General features: G+C 40.5%; 1 protein-coding gene across 6 annotated transcripts in view; it reads left to right on the top strand.

Moving 5' to 3' along the window:
• Nucleotides 1-16,061, top strand: part of smoc1 (SPARC related modular calcium binding 1) — a 62,345-nt gene that overhangs the window by 34,830 nt on the left and 11,454 nt on the right. For 4 of the 6 annotated variants that reach the window (XM_084742444.1, XM_084742442.1, XM_084742440.1 and 1 more), the window contains 6 exons: nt 343-432; nt 897-977; nt 7,962-8,154; nt 10,330-10,412; nt 14,578-14,683; nt 15,533-15,777. In XM_084742444.1, coding sequence (XP_084598570.1) covers nt 343-432; nt 897-977; nt 7,962-8,154; nt 10,330-10,412; nt 14,578-14,683; nt 15,533-15,777 — 798 coding nt within the window. The remainder of the gene's footprint in view (nt 1-342; nt 433-896; nt 978-7,961; nt 8,155-10,329; nt 10,413-14,577; nt 14,684-15,532; nt 15,778-16,061) is intronic. The other 2 variants (XM_084742445.1, XM_084742443.1) reach the window with 1 other exon arrangement.

Genomic DNA, 16,061 nt, shown 5'->3' with positions numbered 1-16,061 from the left:
CTGTGCCTATCAACACATCCAACACCTGCACTGCACTCATGCAGGTCCTGATGGGAGGGGTGATCTTCTTGTGTGTGTATGTATGTGTGGTGTGTGTGTGTGTGTGTGTGTGTGTGTGTGTGTGGTGATAAATGTGCTGCTTGATCGTGTTGGTGTGAGAATGTCAGTGTGAGATTTATCAATGTGTATGTGGGTGGTCGTCTTCTGTTTTTCTCTTATTCAACCTGTCTGTCTGTCTGTCTGTTTGTCTGTTTTTTTCTGTCTGTCTTGGCCGGGCCATGTGCAAATCCCAACCATTCAACAGTTCTGGAGAGTAGATTGTATTAACCTCAATAATGGTAGTCTCTTTCCGTTTCTTTCTCACCCTCAACCCAGATGATGGCTCCAAACCTACACCCACTATGGAGACTCACGTCCCCCCTGAGGGTGATGGTAAGTCTCTTCTAACTACTCCCCCAGTTGTAAAAGTTAAATAGGTGCACGACATGTATTCATACCAGCCACTTTTAGTTAAAATGCAGCTCTCATGATTTCTCTTTTGTGTACTTTTAAGCTCTTGATTCTCAGATTGTTCTTCACTTTAGCGACCCTGCAGTGTGCCAGACTTTCAATATTCAAATTCAAGATGTAATTCCTTAAGAATGCATCATTAAGTCGGATGGAAAACTCAGTTGTCAAAAAAAACAGATGACAAATTTGATATTTTTGGAAATGCTGGGATCTTGGATGCAATTTTCGCTTTGGTTTTGTGGGTAAAGCTTGGCTGATCATGTGTTTGAAGTATGCAGCTACTGGTGGATACGGCACGGCTGGTTAAATAAAGCTTAGCTGCGGTCGATTCTGTGGAGATTGTCTAAAAGTGTGACAGTTGTTGATTTGTCTTCCTGTCATTGCAGAGATAACCGCTCCAACGCTGTGGATAAAACAGCTGGTTTATAAGGAGAATAAGCAGAACAGCTCCACCTCGAGGAAGCAAGGTGAGACAAAGAAACCCATCCTTATTCTGTGAAGTTTTTACGCACATATTCTTCCTTCAATCCATACAAACCAAGGGCCAACGACGATCCATTACAGCCCTAACTGCTCATAACCTACTTGCTGTTGGCTATACTGTACTGTCATTTCCAGTAAAGAAACAACAAAATATAAGCAAAATGTGTTTCCTGTTTAAAAAAGCACAAACATAGGAGGATAGCAAGTACTGAAGCAGAACAGTAAATCAAATTTTTTATCAAAATCACAATAGAGTCAACTAAAATTTTCAGATTTCATGAGGCGCAATGTGTTCAAAGCAAAATGGTCAGAATACCATTTTAATCATTATCATATTCTACAGATTTAAGAAAATATCTTTGTTTGGTACAGATCCCTGCAAAAAATGTAACATTCCCTCTAATATTACAAATCATATCAGTCAAAATGATCACAATTAGATATTAGAGTTCAAAATCGGTCAGCCCTGCCAAGTACTGGGCCATCTTTTACTGTGGTTACAGTATGTCTCCAGTCTAATCTCAAGCGCACCACTGATTCAGCGTGGACACCAAGCGTCCGATAGCATGTGAAGGATTGTGAAAGTCAGATGCTCACATTCAGTAAGGATACGGCGTCAAAAACAAGTAGCAGGTTTTGTGTGTGGGAAGCCAGTGAGGGATCACGTCCTATAAAACCCCACCTCTCCTCCCCGTACAACCACCTCCTCAAATATCACCCACACACTGTCTTCAGGATGCAATTATTAATCACACAGTAATCTTGAAATGACTATAAAAACTACACCCAGAGAAGCAGCTCAAATAAATACAGCGAACACTCAAAGTAACAACACATCTCCGGTGTAACCGGTTTCAAAGCCACTAGTTTAAATGCGAAACATTTCCAGTTTGAAGACAGCCCTTCAATGCCTGGATTATATTTCTTGGTTTCTTCCCTTTAGTGTAATTTGTTTAGCTTTCTCTGTCTCCTTTTCAATTATGCCTCGACATGTTCACTACCCTCTGGGCAGCTGGACGCCTTTCACGCTTCTGCAGCAAGTCACTGTGGTGGGGGTTGAGTGTGTGTCTGTGTACGGTATGTGTGTGGGTTACGGTTGGATGGACATATTGGTTAGCTGATGCAGTACATGGCACTGGTCTTTTATTTCATAATTTGCAAAATGTGCATTATATTTGGTTAAGGTGAAGTTTTGGTGAAGTTTTCATGTAGGTGATGTTTAGTATGTCTCCTAGACAGTCTTAATGTCTCAAAGTTAAGGCTAATAATGTTTTTTTTAGTTCAAGTTTACTAAAAAATAACCAGATTAATTTAAACTGCTTGGTGACAGTGTTAGCCTTTAAAGCATACACTGGCAAAACATTAAATGTATAGGTTTGTGTGGCTCTCCATCTGCGTATATGAATATTCTGAATAAACACGCATATTATATTAGGATTCCAAGTTAGCTCTTTCCCACACAATAGAGCACACAAACAGTTGATTGTAATATGGGGTTTCTCAGTATTTTGAATTATGGCAATGTGGCAGGAGGAAACTGTGGTCGGGGGAAGCATTGAGGATTGTATTTTAGATGAAACATATTCACTGTGACAGCTCTTTGAAACTTCTGTGGAAACACCAGCTTCCTGTTTCCAATTAGCATCCGGTGTCCTCAAAGCACGAGCGACAAGGCCGACTGAGGGGGAGATGTCATCACGTTGGAGACGTGAGCGATGTGTGTGTCTGCAACCGCATCTGAATGCGATTGCAGACAGAATGTGAGCGTGCATTGTGCGTTTGTGGATGTGTGTTTGTGTGAATGTGCATGTGTAAATGAAAATATCTGTGTATGTGTGACTCAGAGTTTGGGAGGAAACAAAGAACATCTACTCAAGTGAACTAAAGTAGATTTATGATATTCTCGTACTGGAGCTTTTTCTTCTCTACATTTCATAGTTTTCTCTACATTTCCATGGTACCTGTAGTCACTTACTTCAAAGATATGCATTTTAGGTCCAACATTAGATAAACTCAAAATGTCACTAATTGAATAATTCTTTTTCGTCCTCCCTTTCCTGCTCTGTTCTCTTTCCATCCTCAACTAATTTGCAAACATCAAAATTAAAAAAACTTGTGTGACTCAACTCTTCTTGAGTCACACAACTCTTCTTCACAGCTGCTTCCTTGACCTTTGATACTCAAGAATGATAACGATACCAATAACGACAAATACATCGTTAAAAAATTTGTTCTAACTTAAGTGGATGGCGGCGTCTACACCACAGCTACGCTGAACAGTATCGCTGGGATCACTTTCAGAACAATTTGAGGAACAATAGAATTAAAATCCAAAACATTGTGGCGCCCAACTTACTTATAAAACGTAATATTAGGCTGCAAATTACACATAATGTCAAATTGTCCCGCTGCTGATGGGGTCTCTCAGGTTTGTCTGGTCTTTACTGGTGTATGAAAGCATGAATAAAACTTATCTTAAAAACACAACGACACTTAAGTAATTAGTAATGATTAATCGATTTATTCTACTGACAGACTGAACTGATTAAAACTATCTTGATAATCGATTAGGTCCAAGTCATTTTCAAAGCAAAAATGTGGAAATGTCTCCAGTTCCAACTTCTGGATTTGTTGTTGTTCTTTGTCATATATCAAATGATTAGTCTTGGGTTTTGGACTGTTGGCCAGATAAAACAAGCAACTGGAAAATGTCACCTTTTTTCCCCCCTCCCTTTTTTTTTTTTACTGTTTTCTGACATTTTATCGACAAAATGATAAATCAATTAGCTGTGATTTGCAGCCCAACATTTACAGTTGTTACTTCTGCTTAATTAAATATCCAGGAATTAAGCAAAGAATTTACTTTTACTTAAGGATTTGGATGCTTTTTCCATCACTGGTATGTTAGTTTTGCTGTTCGCTTCATTCACTTGATAGATGCCAGTGTTTTAGGCCCAAATCCAGAGTCTGAGACTGAAGGCACGCAGCTGTAGAGATAGACTGAGAGCATCACATTGCTTGCTCTCTTCCTTCCATGCTAAAACAGTTTCCACAGGAGAGAAGATTTGGTGCAACAAATCTTAAATATTTAAATTCTTAAGATTCAAAACCTCTCTGTCTTCTCTCAATATATGCTGGAAAGCCTGATGCTCAGGAAGCAGCTCTGCTGTGCACACATGAGCTACGTTATTCATTTACCGGCCCTCTGTCTCCGGATACCCCATAATTATGATTTAGAGATCATGTTAGCAAAATGTGTTTGCTTAGGCAAAGCAATGCAAAGTCCATTTTTCAAAAAAGATGCTTTGTTGCCAGACTTTGACATGCTGTTGTTCCAAAGTTGTAAGGAGGGGGAAGCGCTCTGTCATGCAGCTCATTTATAAAAGTGTGTGGAGAACCAGAATCCCGCTAACCGCTGCTCCTCCCTTGCGGTGAGGCAAACAAAAGAAAAACAAAATGCTGAAGGGATATAATGCAATCATGTCATCTAAGAGCATAAATATGCAGCCTCAAACTGGGATTTAGTTTCTTTAATCCTATTTGCAAGGCAATTTGCATCAGCACAATAAGCGTCGACAGTAACGTGTAGCGTCCAAACATGCTAACAAAGAACGTGTTGAAAAGTAGCACAACTGCAGAAAATTACATATACAAATTTTGAGTGAACTCTCAGTCGTCTCTGGTTTTGTTGCAGTCTAGGTCACAAAAACACACATGCACCTACATACCTACTCACAGAGTTCCCCTATTACTAACATTTCCGCTATTTTAACTGCAGAGAAGGCTTGCTAGAGACAATGTTGCAGTGATTACCCCACAGCTGAAAGCCATTGGAGTGAAGCGAAGAGGAGAGAGCGCTGGGTGGGGTGGGGTGGGGGTAGGTTCAGAGAAAGAGGTATTTGGATAGAGAGAAGCGGAGAGAAAGAAAAGGAAAGTGAAAGAATTAGAGACAAAGACACGAGAGAGAGATAAAATATCAATGATAAAGGTGGAGAAAGCAAGAAGTAAGAGAAAGAGAAGATAATTTAAAAATAGTTTCACTTGGCTCAGAGCCTGGAGGACGAGGGCCAAAGCCGAAAGGCAAAAAATTGGGCAAACGTGTTTTCAAAGATACTGCAGACAGTCATCTTTTGTCCATTATCAGTTTGCCCTGAAGAAAAAATTAAGCTACCAGGGCAACGAACAAATTGTTACAACAGTTCCTGACATCCACTTGTGTGGGTTTCTTTTTTTTAGGACTGTATTTGTTTTCTAAGGGTTTATGTTTCTCATCACAGTTCCTGCCAGGGGAAGAGAAGCGAAATTGAAAAAGCAACAAAAATAAAAAATAAATAGATAATATAATAAATGCAAAGCAGGCAAAGAAGTCGTAGATTGAGTTTCAACTCCACACACAACCGAAAGGATTGCATTGCAAGCGTCCAGCCTTTTTCCATTTATATGTATAAAAACAATTTTCTTTGGGGAATCATAGCGCCTGGCGCCAGCATAACCTCTGTATAATAAACAGTGCTAAATAATTTGGATGTGAAGGAGCCTTGGCGAGGACCAGAGCCACGGTACAGCGCTAAGAACACTTGAGTGTGAGTCTTCGCAGGAGAGAAAGGTCTTTGGTTTAGGGACACGTTTAGTTCTCTGTTGGCAGCCATACTCAGGAAACATGAATACCCCCTCACACACACACACACACACACACACACACACACACACACACACACACACACACACACACACACACACACACACACACACCTCCCACAGATCTGCTGCTGAATCAACCACGACTATCATCTCCATCCTTACTGGTATATATTGCTGTCTTTCTACTTTAATCTATCCTATTCTTTATGAAATCCTGCTGGACTCATTTTTCCTGATGATCGACACTTTGGAAAACACTGATTTAAAGTTTCAAAATCAACTATGAATCATTAGCAGTGGGCTCATGGGGTGTGTGTTACTTTTTTTCTGGCATAGTTTGTACATTGCTTTGGTGATTGCTTATCCACATCCAGGAATAGTTAGGGAGACATTAGGTTGGAAAGTTAGTTAGTTAGGTGGGACCGCAGATTTCAGTAACTGCTAGGTGGAGACCAAAGTGTGCAAGGGACGGCTGTGGCTCAGGAGGTAGAGCGAGATTTCTTCTGATTACAGGGTTGGTGGTTTGAAGCGTCCTTGGGCAAGACGCTGAGCCCCAGGTTGCTTCACAGCCACTGGGGACACACGAGACTGTTGTTCATAATTGCTGGTTCCAACCCCAGATTAATTGGAAGGGTTGGACATAAAAACCCTATGCCAAATCAAAATGTGCATATGCATAATATATGTAACATTTGAGAGAGCTAAAAGATAAAAACTAAAAATATAACATTTAAGTAAAGTTATGAAGCATTTGCTCACAAGTAATCCCATATTTACACAGAAAGCAGAAATGGAGCAACATTAGCATGTATTTTGAGTTGTTTTCTGCAAACCTGATGAATGCATTTATTCTCCTTTTAGCTCTGTTTAGGTCTCCAATAAGTTTTGAGAAAGTAGTCGTTAGATGCAGTGTTAATACAGAAATATTGATTCTAGCAAATTCATATAAAGAACATGAACGCTTCTTCCACCACTGTTGTGGGGTAGAGAATATATTCAAAATTCAGCTGAAGAGGAGAAGTCCCACAGCTAACTTCACGAGCTGCTTTCCTGTTTTCTTGAAATCGGCAGTGCCTGTGCCGTATTGTCTTAATTATGCTTTGGTTACTGGAACTGTGTGAGCTGAGACTACCAGCACCGCTGTGGAACTAATCAGCTCCATAATGTGAGAATACCACGTCACCGCCCAGGAGAAAGGCCTCCGGTTAGCCCTCTTATGGTTAATCCTTCATGGCGCACTTGAATGTAAAATGAAGAATGGATCGGGAGTGGTAAAAAGCACACTTCATCGCCATGGTAACCAGATTAGCATGAAGCTCTGTTGTACTTTGCTTAAGAGTGAGCAATTGACTAAATGGATGTGAATGTAAATACAGCGTGGTGGGACAAGGTGTTGCAGGAGCATCTCTCAAGAGCCGAGCGTCTGTTTCTGACTATATGACACGTATGACAGACTCCTTGGTATACGACTTGAGGAAGGACTAGTAACGGTTTTATGGCAGCACTAATTCATGTTGATGTCCAACTGCTTGAGGTAGGACCAATCAAACATGTTGTTGTATCATTACAGTTTGGTGAGGTTTGTTTGTGTCTGCCCTGCACAAGCGGTGGATTGTAGCATCTGTGGAACAACGCCAGGCTCCTGGGGGAAATTTTTTTGAAAGCTAGTCCTTGGAATCCAAACAAATTTTTAGTGAAAACCACTTTGGGTGATCCAGTCACAAATTGATTTGACAAAGAACTTCAACCAAAATCCACTTAGCTGCATTTTTCAGAGGTTTCACCACATCAAGTATTCATCAGCAGATGCAGTTTTATTAGTTGCTGTTGTAGTTTATTACTGTAATCTTTGTATTATTATTTAGAGAAACTGAACAATACCCACTAAAGCTCAAAAAGCAAATAAAGATTTTTCTACAGTTTTTCCATGGCCAGTAATGAACTGTCATGCTCAAAAAGATCATAGATGTGTTTCTCATAAATAGTGAGTAGAATAAAAAAATTCCCACTCCTACATTTAACATTATTTAACAGTGTAGTGCCTGACATCTTGTTGTATCACGGTCCTGTTTTACAATACTGATTAAATGTAGAGGAACTCTTCAAAAAGCAGCACAACAAAACATACTTCATACAAGTTAGCGACCAAAATACAGAGCCCTAAACGTGCAACAGTTGGTCTATAAAGTGACCTTAAAAAAGGCTAAATGCTAAAGAGACTGCAACCAGCAGCCGGTTGACAGATGTGACAGATTTTGTTGTTGTTGTTGTTTTTTGGTTTCTTGATTGTGGTGTGTCTGTATTGAGTGCGTTTCTCATGGTTTTAGAGAAAGTTCCCTCTTGTGACCAGGAGCGACAGAGCGCACTAGACGAGGCTCGGCAGAATCCTCGCGAGGCCATTTTCATCCCTGACTGTGGGCCCGGAGGCCTTTACAAACCGGTCCAGTGCCACCAGTCCACAGGCTACTGCTGGTGTGTGCTGGTAGACACGGGACGGCCCATTCCTGGAACCTCCACCAGGTAATCACTTATTAGAAAAGGACCTTTTCCTATTTTTGTTGCGTTTTGTTGGCACCAGCACACAGCAAGCACAAGCAAGACTGCATACTTTTAATGAGAAATGCTGTTATTACGTATATATAGTAACTTTTTTTAGGTGTCTTTGGGAGCAAAGTCTGCAAAATCTAAAACTAAATGCTAATTTCAGAATGCAAACATGCTCACAATAACAATGCTAACATACATGTTATTCAGGTATAATGTCTCATCATCTTAGTTTAGCATGTTAGCATCCTAACGTTATTAATTTAGCACTAATTACAAAGTACAACTGAGGCTGATGGGATTGTCATTAGTTTTGCAGGTATGCAGTCATAAATCAAAGTTTGACTGAGTGAAATTTTAATCTGGAGACAGTGCTAGATGAAATGTTTTAGGCTCACCAGAGTTTTTAGAATTAATCCTGAGGGGGAGACACAGATCATGGTGGTACCAGAGGACAAGTATTAGGATCTCCATTGTCTTTAGGATTCAATGTTTTGTGCTATTTAGTAATGCAATCACTGAAGACATTAGGATTCACCTTCTGGGCACCTTGGATTCCTGTACAATTTCATGACAATCCATCAAATAGTTCTCTCTGGACAAAAGTGTCCAAGCAACAGACCAACACTGTCATCCTTAGAGACAATGGCTTAAAACCACTTTCACTGGCGAGACCTTATATTTCCTGAGGGATTCTGGATCCAAGCTGCTGCTGCTGGTTCAGTTGGCAAAACAATTAGCTTCCAGCCCTGGTGGGAATATCATTTAGCTGGCCATAAACACTCAGTGTTTGGTATGACGTTTGTTTTCAGTGCAGTCGCAGCTGTTTATGCTGCTTTTAGGAAAATGGCAGGAGCACAATGGATTTTTTGCAAGAGGTGAATGTCACAGAGGCAACAGAAAAATGTTGAACAAATGATGCTCATTGCTCATGTTTTGGTTGTTTGAAAACTCCTCGTGATTTGTGTTTAGAATGCGAGTATTTCAAACACAGTGCTAGATAAAGGGAGAGAGATCGGATGTTTGAAAAACTGTAAGCATGCACAGTTAAATAGATGTGCTGTTTTTGTTCCTTGAAGGGGCATCATCATTCTCTCTCCATTAGAGGGTTTATGTTTGATGAGGCACAGACTTTATTTTCAAATTACAAAGGTCAGTCGTGTTTTGCCTCGCTACTATTTAAATACAGGATAATGAAGACTTAGTTTAAAAACAAAGAGATCCCAACATATTTATGACTGACAGCCCCCCAAAACCCTAAAATAAATCACATGCATAGTGGCAAAACTTGCAGACAAAATTCTCCTCTGCATTTCAGAGATATTGAATGACAGCCTTGTGGCGATTATTTCTTCACAGAAGAATTTAATGTATTTTGGACTAGACCTCATGTCACTCATTTCAATTTCTTTCCCCTGGTCAGTAGTGTGCAGAGTCATGCATCAGACATCCAATCTTGGATCAGTGGCTCTGCAGACTGTGAAAAAAAAAGAAATGACAACTTGCTTTTACTTTGAAAAAAAGAAAAGAAAAGGCAAATGAGACACACATGCTCAATTTTCCATCCTATTCGAGAACCACTGATACAATAGCCAGGAGAAAACGAGTCATGCCACGCATAATGCCGAACAGTTTGTTGTGGCTCTGAAACAAAGCTTTGTGCACGTCAAATCAAATTTATTTATTACGTGTTATTTAAAAAGAAAGGTTAATCACTGTCATTAATTCTTTACAGATCAATGGTGAACACACAGATTAAAGCCGAATGGCAATAGGTTGTAGTTTTAAGAAGTCAGTGTGCACAAATGCATGCAGTGAAGAGATTAGGGAGAGTGCATGTTTTCATAAAGATGATCAAAACAACTTCTGGTTTTAAGCTCCACCTCAGATTGTTCTGAGGCCTGGAAGGAAAACAGGAAAATCTTCTGTGGCGTTTCTGTTAAGTTGAGTCTTCAGTTTCAGTGTATGTTTGATTTTCGTTTTATTTCCTATGGCTGATCAAGTTTGTCATCACGGACTAGCTTCTCCTTTGGCATCTCAGGTTTTTTCACACATTGCTCAGACAGGTTTATTCTTTCCTTCTTCAGCTTCTTCAGTCTCTGTCTCATGCAGCCATGTCTCTGTTGTCTTCTCCTCGCTGTGTGCAAACAGGTACCAGACGCCGGAGTGCGACGGGGCTGCGCGATCACGCGTCTCAGACACAGAAGACCCCTTCCAAGGCAGAGACCTCACAGGTTTTCTTCACCTTTTACTGCAGTTTAATTCTCTCTTTGAACTCTCTGGATTCAATTCATTGTCCTTTGTCAAAATATATGACTAACTGAGTAGGCGTAAATATTCACCAGCCCGATTTCAAAAATGTTAAGAACAACAAGACTAAGAAAAAACAATGTAGTCAGACATTTTTGACGTTTGCTAAGACCTACCCTTGTTTGTTAGTGTTGCTGTGCCTGTCAAGACTTTCGCTCTCGGGCAGCATATGTTGTTTACAACAATAACCGTCCAGATTTACTATTGAAATTTATGCAATAGGTCCTTGATTTTAGACAGAGGTAGGCAAACGCAGGCTTCTCATTTCAAGCCAACTTTCTGTTACTGGCAGATTCAGCTGTAGCTAGTTATCTCCTTAAGCTGTGTGACTTGGCTGATGATCCATGTAGGAGAAATTGAAACAAAGAAGCAGCAGCAATGTTCTTGTAGTGTACAGAAAGTCCTGGATTAAGAGAAATGTAAGATCAGACTGTTTGATTTCATTCTGACATAACCTTGTTTGCCTCCTGGGCTAACATACTTGTACAAACTTGTTCAAACTGTGTGTCACTTTTATTGTTACAAATGGCTTTTAATATGCAAACTACCCAACATGTTTGGCAATCCTAAAACTATCTCGGATAATGGGTTCGACTGGAGTTGCTAGAGTGTAAATTTACCCAAATCCTATGAAGAGCGGGACAAATGTTACCCTAAACGCTGATACCATCCAGGCCAAGTTTCCACACAATGGTGAAATACTACACAGTGGACACGCTAGTCGTGAATGGGGTTTGTAACCTCTAACCACATGTCACAATACCAGAAATTTGCAGCTGCCTCAAAGAAAAGTAACTGGAACATTTAACAATTAACATGAACTCAGTCACCATCTTCATGTCTGTCTTTGAGGTGCTTGGCTAAGTCGAAGTGTTTGAACTTAGCGAAGCTGAAGTGTTTCCTGTTTTCGTCTGAAGAGTTTGATGGCATCCCTTGCATACTGGGTTGTGCAAATTTAATATTAATCCTCAATAATCCGCCTGTTGTTTTTCTTTTTGACGTGTTGAAGAGGAGTTGTTGCTGCAGTTGTACTTGTTGCCATCTCTTTTTTTTCGCCCAGTTGGTGTTGTTCTTCCTGCTTTGGCATTTAACAGCAGTAGATATAAACTGTCCCCATCAGGTCAGGAAGAATTTCATGCCTGGTACCTACAGTACTGTAGAAAAATGAGTACCGTCGTGGTTTCAGACTTGGTCCTGAAGCATTTGTTCTCATGCCATTCCTAGTATGAAATCACCTTGGTTCTAGACGTAATGCTAGGTCACCGTTTCTTGCATATTCGTGCTTGAAATTTTGGTTTTGAAAAGACACCACACTCAAAACTCCTTATATACAGACTAGCTCTCTAAGTACGACCCTGTGCACACCACTTCAGCATGTGGAGAAACCAAAAGCTTCACTTGCTGCGCTCAGTTACAGTTGCTGACTGGAAAATCTGTCTCCCTGTAGGGGGGTTGGGGAACAATCGATTAAGAGCACTGTCGTTCGGGAATTGGAGGGTCTATTTTCGCTAGTTACAGGAAATATATTTCTCCCCCTTCGTGCTATCTGAGGGTTTTGATTAAGAAATGATCAAACACTTTGTGGTGTTGGATTCCTCAGCAGCAAAGATCAGAGACTCTCCTCTAAACCAGAGGTCATAACCTTGGCTCATACTCCTCTGCCCTTGTTACTGCTCACTTACTTTTGTTGCCCCTCTGTTTCCCCATCATTTAAGGTTGCATTGTAACTCTTATTTAATTCCCCATCTGGTGAGTTTACAGAGTCAAGCATGACTCCTGACTGTGCAGCAGATGTGTGGCATGTTTTATGGAAGGTGTGAGTGTTGCGGGGTGCGGTGGCGAGGCTGCGGGGGGCTGCTGGGGGTGTTGGAGACCACAGGGTGCTGAGTGGAGATATTTTTATGTACTGTAGATGGATGTTCTGAACCGCCACAACAAAGCACAGTATTTCATGATCGTCACATCAAGGCAAGAGGAGAAAAGAATGCTTGAGAGGGCAGTCTATTAACAGCATGCAGCTACAGGTTCAATCTTACTGTACACAAAGTGGCACAATACCACCTCTGTCAGGAGCAGATAAGAGCTCTTCCCCCGAGGCCAAAGGCTGGGATCTGTTCAATTCAGTTCAGTCAATTCAGGACCTGTACTTTTAATCTAACCTTGAGGTACTGAATTCTGTTTACATTTGACTCTCCCTTGTCATAACAACACTATAAAGACAAGGACTGAAATCTGAAGTCTTAGATTTTATTACTTTTTTTGTATGCTTAAAACTATACTTTGCACAGTGGTGGACACACACTGAAGCCAAAATGACATTTTCTGCATCTATGAAGAAGCTAAGGTCTGAGGCAATGTTTACAGCACTAAAGCTTGTATTATGTTTTCTGTGTGACAAAAGATTTTATCATTAGAGGGTGTACTTAGTCATGGACATTTCCCTGCGACCACCACAGACGCAGGCCTAAATCTGCTGCTCACCATCTTATAGTTTGTTTGTGTGGACTTTTGTGTGTCCTGGAGTTCCACACATCCATATTTGCAGACATCCAATGTAGTATGAACAGAACTGGACTGTCCACCTGCTCTCTGTGCCTGTCTGTCAGTTTTAGGGCATATAAGGCATTTAATGTTGAGTAAACGAGCTCTGTGATCAGATAAAAGAGCTAATGTTGATGAACTAATCTTTATCTGGACAGAGTTTTTACTCTTTATTTGTTACTATCTATGTAGAAAAATCCAAAATTTAGTTTGAACGTAAGCAAATCTAACAGCATTGCAATACTTCCAATTGCTGTGATCAATGTGACTTTTCTCTATATTTATTTTGTGAAATGGAGAGACTGAAACTACTCACAGGTTACAAGAATATGCGACCTGTACAGATGTGCCGCAGGTGAAAATTGTTTGTTTGTTTTAATGGTGTAAAAAGTTTGTAACCAGTAATTGCAAAATCTTTCTGTCTATGCCCTAACAATCAGTCAGTTAGTTAGATTTAGGTCAGAACTCTGGAATATTAAAACATCCATCTTTGCTGAGGTTACTGCAGGTTATATGAACTTATTTTTAAAATACAAAAATAATCAAAATGATCATATGGCTGGAAAAAAATAAATAAATAAGACGTGTGTATTTAGAGAACTGGTCCTGTTTGGTGCTACTTTAATGTGTTAAGTCTTGAGATTAACAAGATCAGATCCAAGTGGCCCAGAGCCCGTTCGACGCTGCCAGAGGTCCTGCACCACACTGTGCCCTGACACCTTGCCACATAGGCAGCATACAACATAATGGTTTGCGCTTCATAACACTGCAATTTAACACTTGGATTAAGGCGCAGCACGGCAGTGCTTCTCCGAGCTTGTCGTGTCGATGGAAATGCTAATTGGATTCACCTGGCGGTGCAGCGGACCACCTCCCACAGAACTGAGCCGGCACAAAAGGAATGAAAAGACAAGAACGGAGCGGCGAGCAAGCAGGACACAAGCACTCAGAGGAAGGGGAGGAGGGGATCGACTGAGAGAGCTTGAGCGAAAGAGGGAGACTGAAAAAAAAAAAAAGAATGAAGATTACTTTACTATGCAGCTGTGTTTGAAGTTTCCCTTTAAGAGACACAATTAGGAGGGAAAAATTTGCACTGGTTTAGCGTGCTATTAAAACCATACATCTGGGCAATTAAAAAGAGCTACCCAAGGTGTTCAGAATTGTGTCATAAAAGTTAACAGGTCTGCACTGCTCAACAAAAACTCTCTCATCACTGCACACTTCTGTTCCACCTCTTGCCATGTGCCGCAGCTCCGCTTGAAGAACTCTTACAAAACAGCCAAACTATGTATTTCACCTCCATTTAAAACATACTCATAATGATTCACCAGTAATCGTGAAAGTGAGCCAGTTAATAGATACACCTGGTTTGTCATTAAGCTCTGGATAAGGTTTGCATGCTTTCTTTTACTGTGTAACAGCCGTTTTCTGTCACACCGGTTCACTGGTGTGGAGGCTTTAGAGGCACTTCAGCTTCACTGTACCGTAATGACTCAAATTAGTTGTGGAGGGTAATTTTGGTGTATTTTTGTCTTTGATTTGTGCCAGGCTGCCCAGAGGGGAAGAAAGTGGAATTCATTACAAGCTTGTTAGACGCTCTCACCACAGACATGGTGCAGGCCATAAACTCACCAGCCCCCTCTGGTGGTGGGAGGTAAGTACTTTGTCCCATTTAAGAATGTAGTACCTGAGCAAGACACTTTGTGGCCGATTCTTCATTGGAAGACTTCCACCTCTTCTGGTTTTAATCAAAAAACGCTTCCCTCTGGTTTTATAAATTGAGTGCTAATACTTTATCTCTGACAATGCACAGATTTTGGCACAGACACTGACAGGGTTTGGTGTTTCCATCAATGCCATAACTGTATACTCTGATGGGACTGAAAGGTATTTTGGATTAAAGCTGCCCATGCTGTCCTCAAAAGATTGTTCCATTCTGCAAAGCAAAGCAGAAAATTGATTTAAAGTGATTTTATTGCAAGCTAAGCTGTAATAAAATAATGCTCAGTTTCTGACATAAAACAAGACTGCCTGAAGTATCCAGATGTACATTTTTTCTGAACAGGATGTTGCAATTTCATACGTACTTAAAGACATTTCAGTACGTTTTAACTTTATGAAACATATCATTTTATAAAACAATGAGCTCTTTTTTATTTTATTAAATATTTTAGTGACCTATAAGAAATGCTGTTGGGAGCTCCGTGCACTTTTTCTTCTTTTAAGATAAAGTTGAAAAGCTTTTTTAATTAAACGTGGGCTTAAACTCATGTCACTGATGTTTTGTGTTGGAGTGTTAGTCTAAATTCTGACACCAAGATTTTCTTTTTACTTCAAATGTATATTGGCTCTACATATTGATTATTGGTGTTAGTTAATTAGTGTGTACTGCTATGACTGACGTTGAAAATGTATTTTTACCTGTAAATAAGATTTTTTGTGCTAATTCTCTTTATGAAACATTCATGTTTTCACTCCTGTCTGTTCCTTTAACCCTAACCAGGTTCGTTGAGCCTGATCCCAGTCACACTTTAGAGGAGAGGGTGGTGCACTGGTACTTCGCCCAGCTGGATAACAACGGCAGCCACGACATCAACAAGAAGGAACTCAAGCCATTTAAGAGGTACCTGAAGAAGAAAGCCAAACCCAAGAAATGCGCCCGCAAGTTCACCGACTACTGTGACCTGAATAAGGACAGGGCCATTTCCCTGCAGGAGCTTAAAGGCTGTCTTGGCGTCAGCAAGGAGGGTAAGAAGGAAAGGGAAGCTGGGAAAAAAAAAACTGAGCGGGACGAAACAAAAGGGTGGCGGATGAGAGTGGTGGGGTTGTAAAGCAGGGTCACTGCGCTGGAATGAACCCCAGGCCAGCAGGGAAACTGTGTTTATAGAGTGTTGTCTTCTTCAAGAACTAGTTAGAGATGAAGAACTCATCTTCAGTTTAACAGCTACTTCAACAACAACAAAACTGATTAAATGTCTTATTGAAATATTGGCAACACTTTCTATGACATCCATGTCTGCAATGCATTATAA

The sequence above is a fragment of the Lutjanus erythropterus genome, chromosome 18 (genome assembly GCF_056507025.1).
Source record: "Lutjanus erythropterus isolate fLutEry1 chromosome 18, fLutEry1.hap2, whole genome shotgun sequence".
Taxonomy (NCBI): Eukaryota; Metazoa; Chordata; class Actinopteri; order Lutjaniformes; family Lutjanidae; genus Lutjanus; species Lutjanus erythropterus.
Note: the sequence above shows the minus strand (reverse complement) of the source record. Positions and strands in the feature narration are given on the sequence as shown.